General features: G+C 41.3%; 1 protein-coding gene across 2 annotated transcripts in view; it reads right to left on the reverse strand.

Annotated features, from left to right (window-relative positions):
- TTC28 (tetratricopeptide repeat domain 28) overlaps positions 1-26,373 on the reverse strand; it is a 616,338-nt gene that overhangs the window by 277,220 nt on the left and 312,745 nt on the right. For both annotated transcript variants that reach the window (XM_073582693.1, XM_073582692.1), the window contains exon 5: positions 23,861-24,368. In XM_073582693.1, the coding sequence (XP_073438794.1) occupies positions 23,861-24,368 (508 nt within the window). The remainder of the gene's footprint in view (positions 1-23,860; positions 24,369-26,373) is intronic.

Genomic DNA, 26,373 nt, shown 5'->3' on the forward strand with positions numbered 1-26,373 from the left:
TAAATGTACAAGAAAATGCAATAAAGTCAATTGATGTTTTCCAGGAATATTAACCTGGACAGCAAGATTATTTTGTTGGTAGGCCTTAATGATCACCGATGTCATTACTTTCCAATAAACGTACATAAGTAGTCAAAACACATGCTTGTACTGTAAAGCCTCCCTCCCTCCTGCCATGACATCTGTTCCTCCTGCCAGCAGCAAAAGATGCTTCCCAGCTGTTTGGCTGACTGCAATGATCAAGGTCACCTCCTGACCTTTTTACCTTCTCCGCTATCTTACTGCCTTGTCTCCCTCCTGCTTACTTACCATGTCTCCTGCACACCATGATTTACTCACTTATTGCTGGGCTTCCCTGCTGGAGCACAGCAATTTCTTAACTCATCTTTTGGATATAAATGCCGAAAACAGAACTTAGGGAAAATGCCTCCTCTATGTGGGGAGTATAAGTTATGTGAATCTGTTTTTACTCTTCTACTAAGATAGTTACGTTATATATAACTCTATATCTCCTATTACAAGGCCTACTTTCTATGTGTACAGGATGCTAAGTAATTTGAGAAAAAGGTTTACTTCCATATACTATTAAAGAAGGGGGGGTGTACATTTAGCAGGAATGCCATGCAAAATACAGGTACAAATTAAAAAGTATTTCAATACACATATAAGATGTTAATTTATATGTTTTATATGTGACGTCATTCCATAGTTAAATATAATGGTCCCCCTTGCACTACAATTTCCTTTTTTCCCAACACCGCACTGAAGAAGGATTAATTAATGCATATGGTGTTCTCCTAACTTTTCCTGATTGCAGACATAAAGGAAGAGAAGAGTCAAGCATGTTGAATTTCAACATGCATGATCCTTATATTTTTAAAGGGAACCTGTCACCCTCCCTGGGCGTTTTTAACTAAAAGAGCCACCTTCAGCAGCACTAAGGCTGCATTCTGTGAAGGTGGCTCTTCCGTTTCTGACCCCCAGTCCCCCAGTAACGCTGGAATATTAACTTTTATAAATAGGTCCTCTTACCTGTAATGCGTCCCATAGGTATGGTGTGTCCCCCTGAAGCAGCCGCCTCCCCGCCGTCAATCATGTCTCTGTAGCGTCTGGTCGCCGTCTCCCAACCATCCATCATGTCCCTGCTCTGCGGTCTGTGCCCCGCCTCCCATAGCTGTCCATCATGCTCCTGCTCTGCTGTCTGTGCCCCGCCTCATTTTGTCTCCTATGCCGGCGCCTGCTCTGTAAAAACAGTTCTCGGGCATGCGCAGTGCGCACTGCCCGTGAAATAACATCAGGCGATCACGCCTGCGTGTTGTGGAGGCCCCAGATCCTGCCCCGCAGTGTGAATACATCATAACACACACTGTGGAGCAGGATCTGGGGCCTCCACAACACACAGGCGTGGTCGCCTGATGTCAGGTCAAGGGCAGCACGCACTGTGCATGCCCGAGAACTGTTTTCACAGAGCAGGCGCCGGCGTAGGAGACAAAATGAGGCAGGGCACAGACAGCAGAGCAGGGGCATGATGGACAGCTATGGGAGGCGGGGCACAGACCGCAGAGCAGGGGCATGATGGATGGCTGGGAGGTGGGGACCAGACGCTACAGAGACATGATTGACGGCGGGGAGGCGGCTGCTTCAGGGGGACACACCATACCTATGGGACGCATTACAGGTAAGAGGACCTATTTATAAAAGTTAATATTCCAGCGTTACTGGGGGTCAGAAACGGAAGAGCCACCTTCACAGAATGCAGCCTTAATGCTGCTGAAGGTGGCTCTTTTAGTTAAAAATGCCCAGGGGGGTGACAGGTTCCCATTAAAGTTATATTCAAACGGGACTGAAAACAAACCATTCATTTTTTTTTGTTGTGGTTTGATATAGAAAATGCTTTGAAATGGGTGAAATCCACAGTGAAAATCTGCAGCTTACTATTATGTTCCACTTAGCTTTCTCCTCTTCCCTTTGAAAACATATGAACGTTTGGCTGAGCCATGTGATCATGTGTATGGAGAAATGGGAAACGATAGTTGATAGCTGAATGAGAGCTGTCAACTACCGTAGGTGTATGGTCAGCCTCATTTACTGTGACCAATCATTGGGAATGAGTGTTTCCAGGAAAGCTCATTTCCAGATAAGTGGTTGTCGTGATTTCACCACTCACAGTGTCCTAAAGATGCTGTGAGTGACAGCTCCTAAAGGATCAGGTGTGTGCTGAGCTGTAAGGATTGGGAGTGACAGCTCAGCCACCCAATCTGAGGCAGGGGTATGCTGAGCTGTCAGTATTGTGAAAGACATTTCTGCTGTCCAATCTGGCGGGGCCTGTGGGGTTTACTCCAGGTGTCGCCCGTTCTGAGAGATTACCTGGCTATTTAGGTGGCTAGCAATGATTAAAACATTGCCAGATGTAGCTTAGCTCAAATGGTATGTGTTTGCTGTGTGCTCAGAGTTCTTATATTCTGATCTTTGCTCCCCGACCTTGGATTTGCCTTTGACTATCCATTTGCCTAGTGCCTTTGTGTTGATCCACTACATACTTGGAATTCTGACCCTGGACTGTGACCTGGCTACGCCTTTGTTTCACACCTCTGTTTATGACATAATATCCTGGCTTATGACCTCGGACTCCTTGACTTCCCCGACTCATGGCTTGTCCATGACACAGAGTCACACCAGCCTTTCTAAAGGCATCAGATTATGGTGCAAATTGCTCATTCATTGGATTAAATGAGTTTTTATCTTGCTTAAAACATCATGGTTCTCGGCAGCACATCACTCTTTGTGAATAGGACATGTGTTGCCAAGAACAATGATATTCTAGACGAAGAGAGTGATTATATTATTGTGTGATCAGCCTTTATTAGCAGACTATAAAACAACTCCCTGTAAGCTTCTATTTAGTCATTTAATGGCCGTGTGGTTGACCAGTCTAAATATGAGTTACCTCTATGTCTCCTCTCATTATTGAAGTCAGAATTAGAGTGTATGTATGTGGAGGTAGCAGTCAGGAAGAATGGCTGTCAGCTGAATGAGGATCAGACCACAGCTATCTAAAGTGTATGGCCAACTGTACCGTGTTCCACTTTGATCAAGTAATGGCATAGTAAGTATAACATTGCATCACAATCATCCATTTATAAGAGACACAAGATTAGAGGTAATTTGTGTGTTTTATGTTACATTTGATTACCAAGTATTTTATCTAAAGCCCAATGATGGACTTTCATGATGATATCACAGAAGTTTACTCATAAAGAAAGGTCTTCAAACTTAATGGAGCTGTAATCTACAAGGAATTCTGCTGGTGCCTCACTAAGAACTATCACAGGCAACTACTCATCTCCATGAACGAAAACAGCAGTAAGATCAGTTCTCTTTACTATTACTACTTTAATGGCTTTCAAGCATTTCAAACATAAACTCTCTGGAAGACTTTCCCGAATTCATATACGTTTTCATGATAAATCTTCCGCTGTGCATTGAGTTATTCTAATAGTAGAACATGTCAGCACCTAACGATTAGAACCATTTGCGATATCTACAAGCACAAGACGCACATCTGCTTCTTATCTTGGCATGACCTTTCAATCCCTTTTACAAAGAGCTTACACTCAATGTTTACATTGTTTTACAATGTAACAATTAAACGTTACATATTATCAAAGTATGGAAGCTTTAAAAACACAATAATAGTAACTGGATTTTGTAGGTGGTTGTTTCCAAATGGTCTAAAATAAGTTCAATAGGAATGACTGTGTGAGTGGTATCATTATCATCATACTTATTGTTCCGTATAAGGGTTATCCAAGACAATTTTTTTTTTTACTATTGGCCTAACAACTAACAAGCAGATAGTTGCTAACTACCAACCTGTTGTGCCCGGCATTGATCTCTGCCGGCACACAACAGTCACAGACCGCTCCTCCCCTGCAGACAATTCAGCATCTTCCACAGATGTCACGTTGACAGAGCAACAACTTCCCTTCCATTCTACTCTGTTGACGGGGCATGACTGCTGACATCATGCTGATTGACAGTCGACTCTCTGCATCCTAACTGCGGGGAGCCAGCTGTCAGTCAGGATGACGTCGGCAGTCACGCACAAACACAAACCCAGGTCATTATTGTGGACAGTGCGCAAGAAGGAGACATACTCCAAGTTTAAAAATCTGATACATAGTTTCAGAAAAAAACCTTCTTTATGTTTGTATACAAATTAAGTGCTCATACCATAGTGGGTTGGGCCATCTGGTCCAGGGTCCCTTTCCTCCCACAGTTTTGCCCCACCCTATTTTATTTATTAACAGCGCTAAACACTTTTGTAAGAAAAATTCTACTTTGACTCAGAAATAAGCTTCATTCTTCCTGCCTGCCACGATAAGGCACATTTAGTTTGAGGCTCTCATAGTGACATTAGAGGCAACAGATATTTTTAATGACCAAAAATTGTCTGCAGATCTGAACTGTTTAATCAGAAGACAGTCCAATTCCAAAGTCTTTTGGTGTTCACAGACAATTCACTGTTGTACACCAGGGCCCCACAGCAGTGACCGGCGTGATTTTGACCAGTTGTAAGACCCTTCTCAGCATGTTTTGAATGAAAAGTTTGGTATCAGTAAACTTAACAATCTACTTTTCTTAAGAACTTTGCATCCAGGAATTTTTATAGCAGTATTTATTTATTTATTTTACTCATTCATAGAGCACCATTAATTCACTCATATCCTCGATTTTAGCACTAAATACAGTTTAAACATTCATTTTCATAAATCTGCAGAAAGACACAATGACCTGCAGGTGGCACCTCAACTGGAAGACATTTTTTGGCCTCTACTTATCAAACCAATTTAATGCATTACCAATCTACATATATAAATACCTGTCTGTGTTCATCAGCTGATGAAATACATTTACATTTGACCAGCTTGCTTTTTCTGAAATTGCCTGCGCCCCTGACGACCAATGTGCGAAAATTTTGCACAGGCCAAGCTAGTAAACTATAAAAGCTTTTTTCCAAATTAAAACAATATCCTATGGGAGAACAAGTTGACCCAACATGAGAAAGTATTTTATAGACAACCACCAGGTCATATGTAAAGAATATCCTATTATATGTGTCATGTTATTGTCATCTTTTGAGGGAGTTTAAAAAAATAAACTGCTTCACAGATATGATTTACAGTATGTAGACCTAACATTAGGTTTACATTTACACTTAAGAGTTACAAAAACGGTGTAGATCACTCACTTTCGGGTGTTTCCATAGCCCCACCTCCAGGGGTAAATGCCTGGATGGAGTTACTCCCATCACAGCATTTCATACCTGAGATAAGAATAACCATTTAAGATTTCACTGACCTAGGTCAGGCAATGAGTTTTAGGCTTGTTTGCAACTAACAACCCAAACTATGAGCAGCCCAACAAATGGTACTTCTAAAAGGCAGATTAAAACCAGTAATTAACTGTTGTGAGGAAGAGAAAATTACAAGCTGTCATTCCCTCTCATCTCTTATGACTGCTCGTAAAACCCGGCCCTGGAATGGTCTAAGAATTCTCTCAGCACTATATGTGCTGGAACATGCTTACGATCTCACATCACCACAACTAATAACTGCGATGACACATATCTCTCCCCCCCCCAAGGACTCGTCCGGCCATCTTACAATATATATATGTTAAATTACAAAAAGGAAATGGGCTGATGCAAGTTTTGGCACCCATGGAGATATGTGTGCTCAGATAATTTTGACCAAGGTTTCAGACCTTAATTAACCTGTTAAGGTTTTGCCTTATCCCCTATCATCATTAGGAAAGGCCAGGTTATGCAAACTTTCCAGCTTTGTAAAAACCCAGCCTTCTCTAACCTTGTGCCAAAAAACAGCAGCCATGGGTTCATCTAAGCAGCTGACTAGCACTCTGAAAATGAAAATGGTGGAGGCTCACAAAGCAGGAGAAGGCTATAAGAAGACAGCAAAGCGTTCTCAAGCTGCCCTTTCCTCAGTTTGAAATAAAAAAAAAAATGGCAGTTAACAGGAACAGTGGAGTTCAAGATAAGGTCTGGAAGACCAAGCAAATTGTCAGTGAGAACTGCTTGTAGGATTGCTAGAGAAGCAAATCAGAACATTCACTTGACTGCAAAAGGCCTTCAGAAAGATGTAGCAGACTCTGGAGTTGTAGTACTGTTAGACTGGCAGAACGCACCAAATGATAAAGGTGTTAATGAGGTGCGTTCGCAGCCTGGGATCCACCGTGCAGAGATGGAAACTGCTGCTAGACAATGACGGATACGATATAACAGGTGGAAGCCGGACACTGGAGGGGACCCACTGACCCGGTGCTTGCAAGAGTGGACTCTGTTACCTCACGGAGTCCGCACTAGCCGGCATATAACTGTTAAGCTTCACAGGACACGACTGAAAGTAGTACACCGCACAGCGCGGATGCTACGACTACCCTGGCGGTCGCCACTAACCAGCGTGAGAACGGTGCTGGAAAGCGCTACTAACTGCGCACGGCGCCGCACAGATAGCCGCTGCGGTAACTGCGGAGTTGTGGTGTCTGCACTGTCTGACACCCACTGGCGCTATTGCACTGTGGCGCTAAGCAGTACTAGTGCTAGGTGCTGAGACTAACTCTAAGACCCTAACTCATACACAACCGAGGAAGGGGGATCTTAATGAGTAAGTCAACAGAATCATACATCCATCATCAGACACACCACTAAAGCAAAAGACTCAATGTCTATCATAGCGCATGGCGGGGCGGCCATGCGAACCTTTTAAAGCAGCGTCCTTCTGGGACCCTCCTGATGGTCCAATCCGAGCTGGAGAAGGACCTGAACATGTGACCTCCGATCTCCAATGAGAGATCGTCCCATGGGCATGCTCAGTGGACCAAAAGGAGGACTTAGTCCGGAGTAGTTCGCTGCTGGCCAGCAAGCGTTGCTATAGCTGGACCAGAGGTGGCAGCAGCAACCAAACCCACAATGCTGGTGTGAGCAGAGCGCTGGGATCGACGAGTCTGCTATGCAGGCTCCACTGCGGCCGGAGAGGAATGGGAGACTGCCGAAGGCAAAGCTCGGGATTCCTGCTGTGCAGTGACAGAAACCTGACGCCTAACAAGTACATTGTTCTATTGTTCGGAGACACCTGCATAAATATGACCTCAATGGAAGAATCATCAGAAGAAAAACTTTCCTTTATTCTCACCATAAAATTTAGCAACAGTAGTATGTAAAAGAACATCTAAACAAGCCTGATGCATTTTGGAAACAAGTCCTGTGGACCGATGAGGTTAAAACAGAACTCTTTGGCCACATTTATCAAAGGTATGTGTAGAGGAAAAAGGGAACAGAATTTCAGGGAAAGAACATTTTGTCAACCATTAAGCATGGGGGTGGATCAATTATACTTTTGGAGTTGTATTGCAGCCAATGGCATGGGGAACATTTTACGAGTAGAGGGAAGAATGGATTAAATGAAATTTAAACAAATTCTTGATGCAAACATAATACCATCTGTAAAAAAGCTGAAGTTGAAAAGAGAATGGCTTCTACAAATGGATAATGGTCCTAAGCACAGGTCAAAATCCACAATACACTACCTAAAAAGGCAAAAACTGAAGCTTTTACAATAGCCCTCACAGTCGTCTGACCTGAACATCATTGAAAATCTGTGGCTAGATGTCAAAATAGCCATGCATGCAAGACGACCCAGGAATCTCACAGAACTGGAAACATTTTCCAAAGAAGAATGGATAAAAATCCCTCATACAAGAATTAAAAGACTCTTGACAAACTGTGATACTTTCAAAATTGGGTGCTACTGGGTACTAACCATGCAGGGCACCTAAACTTTTGCATCAGCCTATTTCCTTTTTGTAATTTTTAAAATGTAAAAGATGAAAAAAATATATATATATTTTTTTATGTGTGCCTGAATTACAAAGGAAATGTGTCATCTTTCATCTTTGACTTTAGGCCTTTTAGAGATCATTTCATCTTCAACTTGCTTAACTGTTCACAATGACAGTAATTTTGACCAGGGGTGCACAAACTTTTAAATGCCACTGTAGATATGCAGATGATGAAAAATTGGAAACAAATTATTCAAAATATCTCGATTTGCTTAGTATCAAATATGAGCACCGAGCACAGAAATATACGCACTTACACGCCTTGGCATGCTAACATCAATACCATCTTCTTGCTCTGCACCATGATAGCCTTTGAGAGCGGTGGTGTGATGCCAAATGAATACCTGTAGCTGGACCCTCTAGTCTTCATTCAGGTATAGCAACAGCTCGATTTACACTGATGTGAGTGTGGCCATTTCTGCAAGGTGCTCCAGGACCAGGAACCACTTTTCAACACAACAATGCCAGGCTGCATATTGCTTGTGCTACAGTGAGCAGCCTACAAGTGCTACCATGGCTTTCATCGTCTCCAAACTTGCCTCCTATAAAACATATCTTGATTTTGTGTGCCCACGTGCGTTTAGAGTGGCTGGATATTCCTGAGACAATCATTAATAACCTCATTGACAGCAGCCAAGCTGTGTAAGTGCTTGCATTTCTGCTAGTGGCGCTCATACTTGACGCGGAATAAATCGAGATGTTTTGAAAATGTTGTTCTCATTTTTCCACTATTTGCATTTCATTAACATGTCTATTGATCCTGTTCAAAATTGCATGACCTTTTCTTCTTGGCATTGAAATTTCAATGATGTGAAGTGTATGTGTATAGAGTAGCTGCTGTTATGGTACCATGAAAACATGCGGCTTTCAGCTCTTAAAGAGGATAAGTGGTTAAATTATTTAGTTCATTACTATTTTGCAAGTCTGTTGTATCTAGGTCAAAAATAAAGTCACATTAACAGGTTTACCTCTCAAAGTTTTAGTGTGTTAAAGGTAATGTCAAACAACCAGTTATAGAAGATTCAGACATATCTATATCTATATCTTAGTAAACTTAATTAGGCACAAAAGAAAGTAATAAATGGCATTCATCCATAGTATAACCTTAAAAGCAGGTTTGACAGCAATGAAAACCTTAATATTTTCTGAGATTATTTGCTGTTCTCGAATGGTTAAAACTGCTTTGCACCCAGCTGATTAATTGAAATGCTATTGAGAAGGTATTTGGGCTCACTCACAATGGTGAGTAGCCAGCGTATAACTCAGACGAGGGCTATCTGATGCTTCATCGGATGGCATTCGCTCCAATGTTATACTAGCGCTTTTTTAGTTGAATCGGTATGACAAGAAAAATCGCTGCATGCTGTGATCGGCAGCGCGCCCATACAAGTCTATGGGTACATGCAAAACATCGGACTGCACTCAGGTGTCACCCCAGTGCAGTCTGACATACATCGACTCTCACAATGGAGAAGAGAGAATCAGATCACAGCTGTCATGATCCATGCTGGATCAGGACTGATAAGCACAGGTAACCTTTTTTTTCTTAAGCTGTGCTTAGGTTTGGTTTTTGCCCCCCGGTGGCCATTAGGATTATTGCACTGTGGTGTCGTTTGTTCTAAGTTTGCCCCCGGTGGTGGTGAGCGTCATTGTACTCTTGTATCTTTACTTAAGTGCACATGTTTATAATGCAGGTGTGATTGCTGGCTCTGCTATAAAAGAGTCACAGGTGTTGCAATCAGTGTTGGTGATAGTATTCATTTCAACCATCCTTGGTGGAGGAAGGAGCTAGAGAACGTTCCTTGCAGCACTGTCTTAGCCCTGGTGTGGAAGGAGTCATAGGGGATTTCCTTGTAGCTCTGACAGAGCTTGGTGGCAGCATTTCAGGAGGAGAGCTGCATTCTGGTGGTGGACTCTGTTGCCAGGAGCAAATGCAACAGAGTAAAGCTAAGTGGTGTTTCCCTGTTTGTGTTTTTCCTTCGTGTGTATAGTACAGCGGTGGGGCCAGTGCCTGCGCCACCCAGCTCCCCAGCAAGGGATAGGTGTAGGGTGTGCTAGGGTGACAGGTATCCTGAGCAGCGCCCGGTGCGGAACCGGCCTAGGGAACGTTAGGCGCGTTATGGACACTGACTCAGGGGAGTGCAGGAGGTCTCCACGTCCCCTTTCCCTATCACAGGGCCCACCATTGTAACTGTTTCCCCTTTCCCCATGTCTTGTTGTTTTAGTTACCGGTCTGCGGGTCGCGTCACACAGGACGGGTCCACGTGACAACAGCATGATCCTCAGATCACGCTCACAGCAGAGACTGACCTGAAGGTCATTGCATATCGCAGCTGATTCTCTTGCATTGGATGCTATACGCTAGTGTGAACGAGCCCTTAGCCCTATAATACTTTTTCAAATAGAAATATTTGATGTTAACTAGTGATGAGTGACTCGCCCAAAATACGAATTCAGCAGGTCGATCAAATTTAATAAGAACATTTGTGCTGCCTTGAAGTTATTTGATGTGAATCGAAAGTTCCTTAATATCCCCTTAGATCCCTTGGGACCCCAGAACATAATAAATGTAGGGTGGAAAAAAACTTTTCTCCTTCTGCACATGAAAATTTTTCATAATCTTACACTGTAGTCTGTTTGCAGATCTGCAATAAGTGACACCGGGGGGACAAATACACAACAAATTCCATTTAGCGAGTAACTGCTACTCTACTGTAAAAGTATTTTATTATCTACAACCATAATAAATCATAAAAGGCATCCTCTGAACTGGGAAATATGGATAAAATCCCACCAATAGAGCCAAACCTTGACAAGCAAGCAATTTTGGCATATGGGCTAATTAAACATGTATCAATGGCTTCAGAGGAAGCCAATTATTAGATATTTTCCAATTTCCCTCAATGCAGTCAAACAAGGTAGAGCAGTACTTGACAAGCCAGATCATCTGAAGCCATCTGCTTTCCCAATGTTGACAGCATGGGGCTTCTGGTAGAAATCCAGACATCCCTGTTGCACAGGACTTAAAACTTGCAACACACATCTAGTCTGTTAAATTCAACATTCCGAAACATAGAGCAATATTATGTTTCCCCTCGGACCACTTCAACAGCTGCATGATGTTTTCTTGCATTCTCAATTCTACAATGCACCGGAGACTGGATTTTAAGCACCATTCCAACTAATCCACTGAAAAATTAACTACGCTTTAGCCATTTTCACTAAGAACTTTTCTTACTGAAATGAAACACATTTAACATCCTCGACATCTTTGTGTAAAAGACGTGTTGTTATTACCCACAGGACAGCAAGCCCTGAGAAGATCTACAGTAATCAAGGTCAGTGTGTAATTGTCTCCTGCTATACATATATACATTATCTTTTTCTCCAATTATCTTCTTGGTCATTGGACTGCAATCATTTCACAGGCATGAGGCCTAGTAACACACAAGGCAGGAGACATGTAATTGTAATAGCAGATGTATACCACAAAAAATCAACTCCGCTTCATCAAGGTGCTTATATGCCAATCCGGCTCTGCTACTCCACAGTGCTGCCTGAACAGGTAACTCCGCTACATTAAGGTGCATGTATTTCAATCCAGTTCTGCATACATACACTCGGCTCTACTAGACCAAAGTGTCCTTTTTGTTAATTCGACTCTAGTGCCCCAACATGTTGTCCGTAGAGATGAGCGACTTTGCCTTTTTTAGGGTCGAGTCGGGTTTCATGAAACCCGACTTTCTCAAAAGTCGAGTCGAACGAAATCGGCCGACTATAGGGAAAAGTCGGGAAAAGTCGTGAAACATGAAACCCAATGCAAGTCAATGGGGAGAAAAGCCGGCAGTGAGTGGAGGACTGCAAACACACCTGGCATGAATTTTAACCCTAAAGGCGGCGAAATCTCTCTCTCTCCCACTCTCACTCCCACTCCAGTACGCTACGCTTCTCTCATTGGCTGAAAAAAGTCACGTGCAAGCATTCGGCAAAACCCGACTTTGGCGCTTGGGTCGCCGACCGCATGGCCAACTTCACACTGTCGTCGGGTTTCGTTTCATGAAACCCGACTTTGGCGAAAGTCGGCGACTTTTGAAGCTGACTGACCTGTTTCGCTCAACTCTAGTAGTCCGTACACTCATCTCTGCTACATCAAAGTGCCTGTTTGCCATTCAACTTTGCTGTTACAAGGTGCAAATCACACACTCAGCTTCGCTGAATTAAAATACCAATCGGTCTCCAAGACTCTGCTGTTCCAAGACACTGATGGCACACTCACCTCTGCTGTATCAAGATACTTGTTTGTTTCATGGCTCTGATACACCAAGGTCCCTGACTACATACACTGCATTCCAAATTATTATGCAAATTGGATTTAAGTGTCATAAAGATGTAATTTTTTGTTTTTCAAATAAACTCATAGATGATATTGTGTATCAGGGCTCTTTGGATCACTGAAATCAATCTCAAATTCCTGTGATAATTAGTTTACCAGGTGAGCCCAATTAAAGGAAAACTACTTAAGAATGATGTTCCACATTATTAAGCAGGGCACAGGTTTCAAGGAATTTAGGAAAGAAAAAGGACCTCTCTGCTGCTGAAAAGCATCAAATAGTGCAATGCCTTGGTCAAGAGATGAAAACATTAGATATTTCCCAAAAATTTAAACGTGACCATCGTACTGTTAAGAGATTTGTGGTTGATTCTGAGCACATACATGTTTGTGCTGATAAAGGCAGAATGAGGAAGGTTTCTGCCAGGCAAGTTCATCGGATAAAGAGAGCAGCTGCTAAAAAGCCATTACAAACCAGCAAACAGATATTTAAAGCTGCTGGTGCCTCTGGAGTCCCTCGAACCTCATGGTGTAGGATCCTTCAAAGGCTTGCTGTGGTGCATAAACCTACTATTCGGCCACCCCTAAAAAGTGTTCACAAGCAGAAATTGTAGCAGTGGGTCCAGACATACATGAAGACTATTTTTCATACAGTCTTGTTTACTGATGAGTGTCGAGCAACCCTGGATGGTCCAGATGGATGGTTGGTGGATGGCCACTATGTCCCAACAAGGCTGCGACTTCAGCAAGGAGGAGGAGGAGTCATGTTTTGGGCTGGAATCATGGGGAAACAGCTGGTAGGGCTCTTTAAGGTTCCTGAAGGTGTGAAAATGACCTCTGCAAAATACTGTATATAGAGTTTCTGACTGACAACTGTCTTCCATGGTATAAAAAGCAGAAATGTGCCTTCAGGAGCAAAATCCTCTTCATGCATGACAATGCACCATCTCATGCTGCAAGGAATACCTCTGAGTCATTGACTGCTATAGGCATAAAAGGAGATAAACTCATGGTGTGGCCACCATCTTCCCCTGACCTCAACCCTGTAGAGAACCTTTGGAGTATCATCAAGCAAAAGATCTATGAGGGAGGCAGTTCACATCAAAACAGCAACTCTGGGAGGCTATTCCGACTTCATGCAAAGAAATCCAAGCAGAAACTCTCCAAAAACTCACAATTTCAATGGATGCAAGAATTGTGAAGGTGATATCAAAGAAGGGTTCCTATGATAGCATGTAACTTGGCCTGTTAGGATGTTTTGGAGTTAAATAGCTTTTTTGTTCAGTGAATGTGACCTCCTAATGCTGCAAATTCCACAAATGAACATTTTCAGTTCTTTAAAACATATCAAATGTTTAGAAATTCTACTGTGCCTAATAATTTGGAACAGTGCAATTTGAGTTTTTATTCATTTTGGAGATTATACTGTTATCATTGGGAGGTTTCTTCAATAAAATGTGATGTATACTCTAACGGGTGATGACTTTTATTAGACTGACTGTCATTTGTACTGACTATTTAGGAAAATCATAGAAAAATATCATTTGCATAATAATTTGGAACACAGTGTAAACTGTCCTGTCACTCCAAGGTGCTATCTGCACATTCGGCTCTGCTATTCCAAGTTGCCTTTCCAAATATCTAACTATACTGATCCTAGTTGTTCTATATGTCTATCAAAATTTGCTGCATCAATTCCTCTGGTCCACCCTGCTCATATTGACCTACAGATTAGTGAATCCACTTCACAAGGTGAGCCATAACATAATGTCCGCCTAGATGATTGCCGAGAGAAAGAAAAGTAGAACTCCTTTGTCTTAGTGAGCAGAACTGATAGATTTTGGTGTCCTTCTTTTCATGTTTTACTATTCTTTTTATGGTACAAGAGTCACTCGAAGATCACATAATGTACCAATGTAATCTATGGGGAGACACGGCAGCATATGTTATTTTTCCTTGCAGTACTGCCATGAAGAAAAGTGAAGTATTACACAATGCACATTGAAATACATGTACATACATGTATATGACTCTGTATGATACAGGGACAAGTTGGGTCTCCCATAGTGAGAAATGCAGTTTCAAGCAATTTCCCACTCTATCAAATAGATATTGCATTGGAGATCTCTCAATTAACTCAGAATTCTCTACTAGGGTATTTAATAATGTGTTTTCTGCAAAAGACAACTCCTTTATAGAAACAAACATACTAAAAATAATTGAGAACGGTAAATAGAAACTGACATTTGTCATGGAGATATTAAGCAGAGAAAATGGGATTTTACCCATTGCTGATTTATTCCATCTTCTACTAGGGAAAGACTAAGGGTACAGGACATAAGGGGTCAAGAGATGGGGGGAAAGGACATAGGGGGAAAGGACATAGGTGGAAAGGACATGGGGGGGGAAAGGACATAGGTGGAAAGGACATAGGGGGAAAGGGCATAGGGGAAAAGGACATGGGGGAAAGGACATAGGGGGGAACAGACATAGGTGGAGAAGGACATAGCGGGAAAATGATATGGGGGAAAGGACTTGGTGGAAAGGTCATAGGAAAAGGACATAGGGTAGAAAGGACATAGCGGGAAAGAACATGGGGGAAAAGGACAAAGGGGGAAAGGACATAGGAGGAAAAGGACATAGGGGAAAAGGACAAAGGGGAAAGGACATAGGGGGAAAAGGACATGGGGGAAAGGACATAGGGGAAAAGGACATAGGGGGAAAGGACATAGGAGGAAAAGGACAAAGGGGAAAGGACGTAAGGGGTAAAGGACATAAGGGGGAAAGGACATGGGGGAAAGGACATAAGGGGGAAAGGACATAGGGGAGAAAGGACATAGCGGGAAAGAACAAGGGGGAAAGGACATAGGGGAAAAGGACATAGGGGGAAAGGACATAGGAGGAAAAGGACATAGGGAAAAGGACAAAGGGGAAAGGACATAGGGGGAAAGGACATAAGGGGGAAAGGACATAGGGAAAAGGACATAGGGGAAAAGGACATAAGGGGGAAAGGACATAGGGAAAAGGACATAGCTATCTTTTTCTTCTACTGCAAGTTATATAGAGGTTGAGGCTCATTCTGCAGCCTAGCTGTCTTACAACAAAAATACACAGGATTGTGAGAAAGTGGAGGGGACATGGCAGAGATATACTGTATGGAGAAGGTTTTTTTTGTATTGTTATTTACCGGTACATATTTATTATTATTATTATTATTTCTCAGATTTAGTTGTAAAATAAGTCAAAATAAAATCCTACATTCCAGACTGCTGAATTACTGCAATATTGTAATATGATTTTAAAAAAGCGGTTTACCATCATATAATGAATGGGTATCAGTACAGTATTCATGGTGTGCTACAAATAACCAGGAAACTATTGCTACTAAGTCTTAATACAGCATATGGACATGACTAATATTACTTTCTTACGTATGACATACAGAATGTAGCTTACTTTGCAATCTTATACAGGAGAATAGCACCACACAAAATGAGTGATATAAAGTGATCATTATCCCAATATTATTTTATAGCTTCCGGGGCCAGACCTTTGTATGGTCTTTTAGATGAGCTTTTATGATAACAGTCTATAATCCTTTATGTCACAATATTTTATTGGCTAACCACACACATTTACATAGCGTACATCTCTTCCCTGCTATAAGAGCCATTCTGAATCTGACCACAGCTCTGCAGTAAGACCTAAATGTACTTATCACGGACTAATCTCTATGAGCTCCAGTACCATGACTCTGTAAATTGACTCCATATTTAGTATTTATGCAGTGACTAACCATAGCAATGACAGGTACTGGCAGAGATATTTAATATAATTTCATAGAAAAATGCACGAAAGATAAGTCTTTCTCTGGATTTCACAATAAAAAACTGCAAATATTATTAAATATATACTGGTACATCTTAGACCTGATGAGGCGGGTATACTGCTTACTTTGAAAATCCATGTTAGAATCACACTCTCTTGGGATAATACCACTTCATACATTTCGGTGTTGAATAGATAACACAAAGTTCTATGTAAATAAGGTGTCAACTTTGGTGACTTCATGTTACAAAGGTAATGGGGGGTAGGGAAGTAAGAAAAATATAAATATTGATATTCACGTCCGAGACCAAAGCCTGTCCTCCGTAACCAATGCTGCATCCTCTACCGGTGTTATGGGATCAACATCCAGACTGCATCAGGTGAGCACTGCTGCCAATCAGCAGCCACTGAGTAACCAAAGCATTCACAGTAACATCTGGAAGAGCCACTGATTGGCTGCTGATATTGGTTGCCCAGCTGGATATTGATACCAGTAGACCAGTGGCCGACACACCACTAAGAGGAGGAGGAGTGGGAACTGTCCAGAAGATGAGCGCCTATTTATTTTTATTTTTCTAATTTGCCAGGCCACATCAATAAAGTATTGTTCAATAGAGAACAATGCTTTTAAGATAACGGAATAGGTATAATATGATTGCAAATAACCCTAGCAGTCACTTTCAGACCCATGGGCAGATTGGGAGATTTCATATGTCGGTCCTAACTTAAAGTGCATGGGATTAAAATGTGCAAAATTTAGCTGAACCCTCCTTAAAAAATTAGGAGGGTCTTGGGCTGAATTTAGTCAGAAAATGATATCTGAGCATTGAACAAGCATAAGATTTACTCTATTTATTACGATGTACAATACAAAATAAAATTGTGGTACCGTGTTAGCGAGAAAAATAGATGTAAATACTTATGTCCCCCCAAAAAAATTGAGAAAAGTATTCAAGGTGTGATACCTTTATTGGCTAACCAGAGAAATTATATTTGCAAGCAAGCTTTCAGGGCTCAAAAGGCCCCTTCATCAGGATAAATTACAAGAGAATTCACTTGTAATCCATCCTGATGAAGGGGCCTTTTGAGCCCTGAAAGCTTGCTTGCAAATATAATTTCTCTGGTTAGCCAATAAAGGTATCACACCTTGAATACTTTTCTCAATTTTTTTGGGGGGGACATAAGCATTAACTCTATTTATTACAATCTTTGCTCTAGGCTTAGTAAATCTCTCAACTGTCTGTCGCCTCTCCCATGCTGGTTAACTGAAGTGAAAGGTGTGAAAATTTACACATAATTTGGGCAAATGCTGCATGGCATGTGCCAATGTTTGTGAGCTTTCCATCTAAAGTAGTGGGGCAGATCTGCTAAGACTGTAGTCCCTATCGGGATAATATTCTGCCATGGTCTGACACTATCGTCTAATGACTTGCACCAATTGCCATATAGTCTGTGCCTAAAAACTGATCATCACTAAAAAGTCATCAGGACTATCTTCACAATATGGCATGTGATAGAGCATGACTGTAAAGTTTTGCTCTACTTCTTTGTATTGTGTTATTCCTCAAATGTTTGCCGGTCACTGGGTGCTTACATTCAAAATCTTTATTAAATTATATTTTCATGCAAAAAATCCCAATTATGAATTCAATATCAGTAATAATAAAGTGTATCACGTAGATTACTCATCATTAAATATCAAGTGTACATGTTGTGGTTGTCTTCATGTTAAAGGGAATCTGTCACTAGGGTCAGCCCTCCTAAAACGTGTATATGGGCATGTAGGTCATAGGAAGCTGAATAAAATGATACCTTGATTTCTACGATCCGAAGTCTTATTCCATGGAAATCCATGTTTTTGTTAATATGTAAATGAGCTGTTAAGATCTATGGACCGGACATAAATCTCCCTGAGAATCTGCCTCCAGAGCTTAATTTAAAAGAAAGTGGGAGTTACCAGTGTGAGTCATGTAATGACTGACAGTCCGCTCTCCTGATCTACATGCCTCACATGTTTTGAGCTCCAGTGGCAGATTTTTATGCAAACATATACTCTTGATATTTAATGAGTAAGCTACTCGATACACTATTATTACTGATATTTCATTGATAATTGGGGTTGTTTGTATGAAAATACAGTTTAATAGAAGATTTTCAATGTAAGCACCCAATGACCGGCAAACATTTGAGGATTTTTCCTATTGACCACTATTGTCTCACCGCGATTTTCTCTTTGCAGCCATTTGAAGGGTTTATTTAACTAAAACATGGCCTGGCTGTGACCCTGGAGAACAGGGATTGATCTACTGAAGACATGAAACTGTAACACAAATTGTAATATCCTCTTCCAGTGCACACAGTTCAGTCTGCCAGACCAGATGAAAACAGCTAAGGTGCTACTGGGGTCATTAACTGGAGAATGAATCTCCTTTATTAATTATTCATATTTCGTGCAGGTTGTATACCCAAGTGAGTAAGATGATGAAAGAATTTGCTTTTTGATCAATAAAAACGCTTTTAGCTTAAAACTAAATGAAACGCCCAATTACAGACGCTGTAAAAAAAAATGTGTCTGCGGCATCTTACCAGAATTTCTTTTAGTGCACTACAAATAACCTGTGTTAGGAAAGTAGGCTGCTGTAGCATCATCCTTCACACTGTATTCATGTCAAGGCCAGATTTATAGGGGTACTCAAAGTTTAAAAGTGGAGCAGTTTTCGGAGTGTGGCTTAACACAGAGTGGGATTTTCCACTTTGATCTGGAATTTATTTACTGTCAGGACCATCTATAGTCACTTTACGCACATTACGGCTTAGGTCGTCACCTATTACACCCCAAAATACCAGTCAGGTTCAGGGTGTATCTATAAATAATGCAGCAGACTGCAGTATTCCATACCACATCAAAAAAGCTATAAGGTATACTGATGTACACCAGCTTGGTCAAAAAGATGCATGCAGCAAACGGGCGCTATAAAGTGCAGGGTATAACCACCCTATCTCACACAGCATACATCTCTGCTTTTGAATCAGGTCTCTGCGGTCAGGGAGTGTGCTGTCTCTGGCTCCCGGCTGCCTTGCCCATTATAATGTCCATTGGTGTCAGTCTCAGAATTAACCTGATGTTTGTAGGCCTGGATGTCCTGGCATAGAAGCGGTATTTAATTTAAACAGGACTTTGACTACTACTGCCATTAAAAATACCACTGCTGGTAACCCTCTTCTCCAGAACAGGTAAGTTGTCTCCCATTCTCCCCCGGCTGCAAAATCACCTCCAAGAAGATTTGAATGAAGCATCAACTAGCACATGTTCTCTTCTACTAGAGTGACCATAAGAGCAGCTCTTGAATGTCTAAGTCAGAGCCATATGCTTGGTGGCACAGACTTATTGTCACAAACTCATTGGTCTGGGTCCTCTTTTAAAACTTCTCCCCCCCACTCATCTACATCCGCCCCCTGGCGAAGGATGGTCCGAAACGCGCGTCGAGGCGAATGCACATTAATCCAGGAGCCCTTGAATCCATCTGGTTTCATTCTTAGGTAATGCAATAGCTTACTTTCACCTTCACCTTTTGTATATACATAGCTGTAATTACATGTCTTGATAACTACCGTACTTGTTCTTGCATTGCTACAGAGTTGGGCTTTGTTTAGGAGTTTAACCTCTGTATAATCATCATTCACTATGTGATATATTGAACACTAATATGCCCACACTCCTGTCTTGTGCGTCCCTGTTTTTTCCACATGTCTGTATGCTCTCCCCTTCCCCTTCTACCTTGCATTTCCTAATAGTATACTTTTTTTGTATTTTGACTATTACGTAAGGTTTCTGATTTACTTTTTTTTCTTTCTTTTTTTTTTTTATTATTGCTAACTTGGTAACTTATAGTTTAAGACTGAAAATGATCTTTCTGATCTTTCCTAAATGTGTTCTGTGATGGCTAACACTAGTTAGGACCTCTTATACACACATAGGTTGAAGAGCTGAGCTCATAAATATGCATGGTGGTAACCGCATCATCAAAATAATAATTACTATTTCTGGCACGGCACTGGATTTGAAGAATATGCAGTAAGTTCCTTAATATTTTCTTCAATTATAAGACAATTTAATTGAAGTAGCCACTTTTATTAAAATCAAGGCTGTGACAGCTCCACCTTAATAATGTCCTTTGAATTAGGCTTGATTGCTCTCTTACAAGAGCCTCTCTGGTCAGTCAGTGGGCGGCGATAAGGTTCTGTTTAAATATTAAAGACATAGGGCTGCATTACATTTTTCACAGGATCAACACTGACCAAACTTACAGCTGAATGCAGAGAGAGGTAAAGAAAGAAAAACACCAAAAATCGAGAATTACTTCATGCACTGGTTTTTGGTGGGCTTGCTCCAATGCTTAATTATCAATCATAAAGGAAATCAGCCACCAGGTTTTTGCTTCCCCGAGAGAAGCATGATGTAAGGGCTGACACCTTGATTCCTGTGATGTATCACTTATTGGGTGCTGCAGTTTTGATAACTGTGTTACCTGCTGCAGACCAGCCTGTTCTCTGAATGCTGGGCTCTGTATAACCCCGCCCCCACCACTGATTGGCTGCTTTCTGTGTGCACTGTGTATAGGTGGACAGCTGCCAATCAGAAGTGGGGGCGTGGTTATATGGAGCTCATGAATATGGAGGACTACATGGCAGCAGGTCATTAGTCCTACAGTGATAAAATCATTGTTTTTATCAAAAGATCATAAAAACTGCAGCAAGTAGCCCAGAAAATGATGCATCACTACAACCAGGCAAAAACCTAGTGAGATTACCTTTAAGAAGAAGAGCTTGATTTGCCAAACTCTATTGCCCCCTTGTTCTGCAGATCAACGGGGAAAACCCCTTTAAATTACTACTAGCAATAGCCTCCCCCACAAGTGTCAGAAAGGACATATTGTAACCAATGCTTTAATTGAATAAATGCATAAAAATATGAATTTAATTTAAAAAAATAATAATTTTACAAAAAATATGATAGCATGTGGGATATTCATTCACCCAAATTACAGAAGAGACAGACACACACAGATACAAAAATACACAGTTCTTCCAAACCTCACTGGAATTCTAAGCAGCCAAACAGTCCTGGTCTAACAGAGAAGCAAAGACTGATGTTAATAAAAAATATCTGTGCGCTCCTAATATTCCTAGACACGTTTATTATTAAATTTCATGAATACCACCGCATTATTTGATCAATAGCATGTGGCGGAACCAAATAATATGTAGCACACTTGAATTCAATTTAATAGGAGTCTCATTTATAACGTTTGCTAAGCCCATGCATAAAAAAATAGACGGTGAAAATTAGATATTCGAGACTCATCCAGTTGTGCAAATATTATAATGAAACCTGTGAATTGCATAGCGTCAGCAATATGTTCTTTACGTGCTGAGAGAGTCGGTGTGACTCAGAAAAAGGTGGTCAATAAATGTAGAACCTGTGAAGAACGTTGGAATGGTTTTTTGGAAGCGTTTCCTAGTATTCTCTCCTCTTGGTGAATAGCACGTACACTGTTCCTGAACGTGTTCTCCGTTCCTACACTGGGACCGTGGTATCTGTAGCCACTCAACATCAAAGGGTAATGTTACAGTTGGGCAGACATAGTGTCAACATGTTTTTAGTGTATTTCTCTCTCTTCAATAGCATACATTGCAGGGATGTACAGCCTCTTCTGGTCTGAGGGCCACATTGTCACATTGAACTAATCCCTATGGTTGAAATCACACTAATGGGGATATTACCATCTGAGATAGTGAAGACATATGGAAAGTAAATGCCATAGAGGTTTGATTCCAGATCTCCAATGGGAAAAATGAAAGGTCACTTTCTCTCCTGTATCTTCTGTAAGAAGGAAGAAATCATAAAAGCAGCTCTCATAGCTACTACAAGGGTTATCCAGGATTACATACTGCTAACATATCCTTTGGAGCTGAGCTGCAGTACCCTAGAAGAATAGGCAATATATAGTGTACAGTGCTGTGGTGTCCCAGAACTACACATGGTCTATACCGGCCACCATGGGACCTGCAAACATCTGCTGAGGGTGCAGGGTGTCGCACTCCCACTAATAGGATATTTATGACCTACCCCAAGAATAGGTCATTAATATCTTAGTCTTGGACAATCCCTTTAATGTAAGCAAAACTAGATAAAACTATAAAGAAGAGCAATCGTGTATGGCCACCACATCTGACCCCTGTATGGCACTCCACAAAAGAGGGAGAGTCTTATTCTGTGTATATATGGCAATTCAAAAGATGGCCAAACCATGAGCAAAAAATACTTAACATCTCTGTTGATATTTACACACCACTACTCCTCTCTCTGACGTGCGATACATGAGAGCAGTCACCAGAAAAGCATGTCTGTGACCAGATGGTTTGGGGCCGCAGAGAATAGCATTGTGGGACCGATGTGGTCTCCTGGCTGCTGGGTGTGCAACCAGATATACTGTCTACTAACTAGTCGTCTGGGCAATTGTCAAGTGACAGACACTGAAGTAGCTGACAATGCTTAAAACCTTTCATGACCAGCATGGCCGTATATCTGTCTGATAAAGCTGTGCATTAGTGACATGCCATCAGTCTTTCAGCACCCAAGATTTTTGAGAAAAAGATGACCACAGTGTTAGAATTGCAGATTTGTGGTGCATATTTACCAGGTAGTACGGGTGAAACTGGAAAGAGACTCTTATTCTCTCTATAGAGGTTTTCTTTACTCCTGTGATGTAATGGTAATAGATAGATCAGTGACTATGTATATTAGTGGTGACCATCTACTTGACATTTTGAAGGACTTTTCAGCATCCCTATACCTTTTATTGTCCAGCTTTGTACAATAGGAGGATAGGCTGAAATCATTCTTGGTCCGGATTCTAATTCAGCTATTTGATGCACTATTTGTTGTGTCTGTTGTCCTGTACAAGTCACCAGTCTAACAAACCTTGACCAATGGCCATTACCAAGGGGAAGACGGAAGAAACGGCACATCCAAAGTAAATAAAAGTCAATAATTCTTTAATCTTTATCCATTAAAATGACAAACAGGGAATTTAAAACCATGGCCACTTACTAACACAAGCCTTGTGTTCTTCTTCTTCTTGTGTATTTCTCTGAAGCCCCAGAATCTGAACGCTTTTGAAAAACTGGATCTCTGGAACTATTTGTAAACTCAGTAGTTTTGCTTCTGTGCTCTTCAGACTTATCACAAGTTCATAGTCTATGAGATCATTCACCATATTTCTTGAGGTGGCCATAAACTTTAAATTGCTGAAGACCAAGCACTATTTCAGTCAACAGCTATTTTTTTATGACACATCCGCGTACAGCGGATTTTGCCAACATTCATCTATTGTGTAAAGGTACTTCTATACTAAACACTGAATGCTGTCACCTACTTACACCTCACAGTGATCTATATCTACGCAATCATTTCTATAAAATTATCTACAGCTTGTTACCAACCGGTCAGTAAGTGAATGTTGTCCCCATCCATTCAATTTTCATATCGAAATGGTTAGCGAAGTACTCTCAGGAGATTGCAGAATTTTCTACAATAGTGACTATAATGGAGAACACCAAAATCTATACAAGAACAAGTCAATCTAACGATAGCACACAAGTCTGTTTATTCTCATTGTAACTCACTTATATGCCCTACAATTACAAAACAATTAAACTTTGAGAATTGCTTTAGATGAATACTAAAAAATAAAAAGATACGTGGCAAGAAATTACACTTACCTAAGTTGGAAGAAGCTCTACCCTCTGCTGCACGGTCCTTAAGACTTTCAGCTATTGACAGTTGTTGCTCATGATATTGTTTAGCCCTCTCCAAATCCTGCATGCAGCGTGCAGCATGACCCAGGCCAGCATAGGCACGCATCTCAATGGACTTCTCGGATAATTCCTGTGCAAGTTCTAGAACATGGTTGTGGTAGGACATTGCCTTGTCAAAGTTTCTCCTGTAGTGAAAGGCACTGCCAAGGTTACTGTATGCCCGGGCCTCCTCTCTTTTGTTGCCAAGGTCCTTTGCAATCTTTAAATGTTGTTCATGGCAATGAACTGCATTTTCAAAGTCCCCCATTGCGATGTAGACAGCGCCCATGTTCCCCAGTTCTCGTGCTTCAGACAGTTCATCTTTGGATTGTTTAGCCAGGAGAACGCATTGCTTGTGGCTAGCCAATGCATTAGGGTAGTCGCCAATTGCAGTGTAGACATGACCCAAGCTGCTTAAGGCAGAGGATGCCGCCTGTGAAAATAAAAGATCAAATCTAAGTAACATTATTTGCTACACACAAATAGTACATACCTTTCAAAAGGGATAAACTGTTGCTCATAGGCCGTGTCTGATATTGCAGCTCATTCTCAACCAAATGAACTTAGTTGATCTGCAGTAGCAAATGCAGCCCATGAACAAGAATGGTGTTTCTGGAGGGAAAAAAAAGCAAAATCTTCTTTCCAATTTCATATGACCACTTTATAAAGAAAAAAGTTTGACATATTTTTATTATTATTAAAAGGAAACTGTCAGCATGTTCTTAGCCTCCAAACAAACACCAGTGGCCTTTGTTTAAGCCCTTGGGTCTGGTTTATAAAAATCCATTGGATTTTCATGCAAATAAGCCACAATCACAAAGGACTTGGCTCTGCACTTATAGCTCTCCAATCGCTCTCCTTTCCACGCTGAGGCCTCCTGTCAGTGAGTGACAGGTCACTCAACTCTAAAAGAAAGCGACAGCATCCAAATCAGGTGAAAAAAAGTCAAGGTTCCATTTCTTCTGCCACAGATGCCACATTTTGACCAGCCATCGATCTTTTTCAAGTATGCTTGTAAAAGACCTATGGCTGGTCGAAACTTGCCATCTATCGCAGAATAAATGGAATCTTGAAGTTGTTTTCACTTGATTTGGATGCTGTCTATTTCTTTTATTGAATTCTTTCCCAGTGGACTTATTGGAACTTTTTGACGGTGAGTCCTTTTTGTGTCTATGTGCCCTTTGTAATTGTCCAATACTGGAGTGTTGTCAGCCATCTTTAGTTTTAGGTCACTCTTCTCTGTGATCTGTCTAAGATCCCGCACAAGTGCAATCATATCTGGGAGTTTCAGTAAGGTATTGATGAAGTTCAAGACTATCGATCTGCGCATGCGTCGCCCCTGGGAATGACGGCGCTAACATGAGATCTCAGATGAGGAGAAGGTCACAGGGAAGGTATGCAGATGACCAACACTATGGGAACTTTACATTGATGATGTTAGTTTGGGATCTACAGTTGTGGCCAAAAGTATTGACACCCCTGCAATTCTGTCAGATAATACTCAGTTTCTTCCTGAAAATGATTGCAAACACAAATTCTTTGGTATTGTTATCTTCATTTAATTTGTCTTAAATGAAAAAACACAAAAAGAATTGTCCTAAAGCCAAATTGGATATAATTCCACACCAAACATAAAAAAGAGGGTGGACAAAAGTATTGGCACTGTTCGAAAAATCATGTGATGCTTCTCTTATTTGTGTAATTAACAGCACCTGTAACTTACCCCTGGCACCTAACAAGTGTTGGCAATAACTAAATCACACTTGCAGCCAGTTGACATGGATTAAAGTTGACTCAACCTCTGTCCTGTGTCCTTGTGTGTACCACATTGAGCATGGAGAAAAGAAAGAAGACCAAAGAACTGTCTGAGGACTTGAGAAACCAAATTGTAAGGAAGCATGAGCAATCTCAAGGCTACAAGTCCATCTCCAAAGACCTGAATGTTCCTGTGTCTACCGTGCGCAGTGTCATCAAGAAGTTTAAAGCCCATGGCACTGTGGCTAACCTCCCTAGATGTGGACGGAAAAGAAAAATTCACAAGAGATTTCAAAGCAAGATTGTGCGGATGTTGGATAAAGAACCTCCACTAACATCCAAACAAGTTCAAGCTGCCCTGCAGTCCGAGGGTACAACAATGTCAACCCGTACTATCTGTCGGCGTCTGAATGAAAAGGGACTGTATGGTAGGAGGCCCAGGAAGAACCCACTTCTTACCCTGAGACATAAAAAAGCCAGGCTGGAGTTTGCCAAAACTTACCTGAAAAAGCCTAAAACATTTTGGAAGAATGTTCTCTGGTCAGATGAGACAAAAGTAGAGCTTTTTGGGCAAAGGCATCAACATAGAGTTTACAGGAGAAAAAAACAGGCATTCAAAGAAAAGAACACGGTCCCTACAGTCAAACATGACGGAGGTTCCCTGATGTTTTGGGGTTGCTTTG

Source organism: Dendrobates tinctorius, unplaced genomic scaffold (assembly GCF_039654945.1).
Source record: "Dendrobates tinctorius isolate UK_male_01 unplaced genomic scaffold, ASM3965494v1 ptg000073l, whole genome shotgun sequence".
NCBI lineage: Eukaryota > Metazoa > Chordata > Amphibia > Anura > Dendrobatidae > Dendrobates > Dendrobates tinctorius.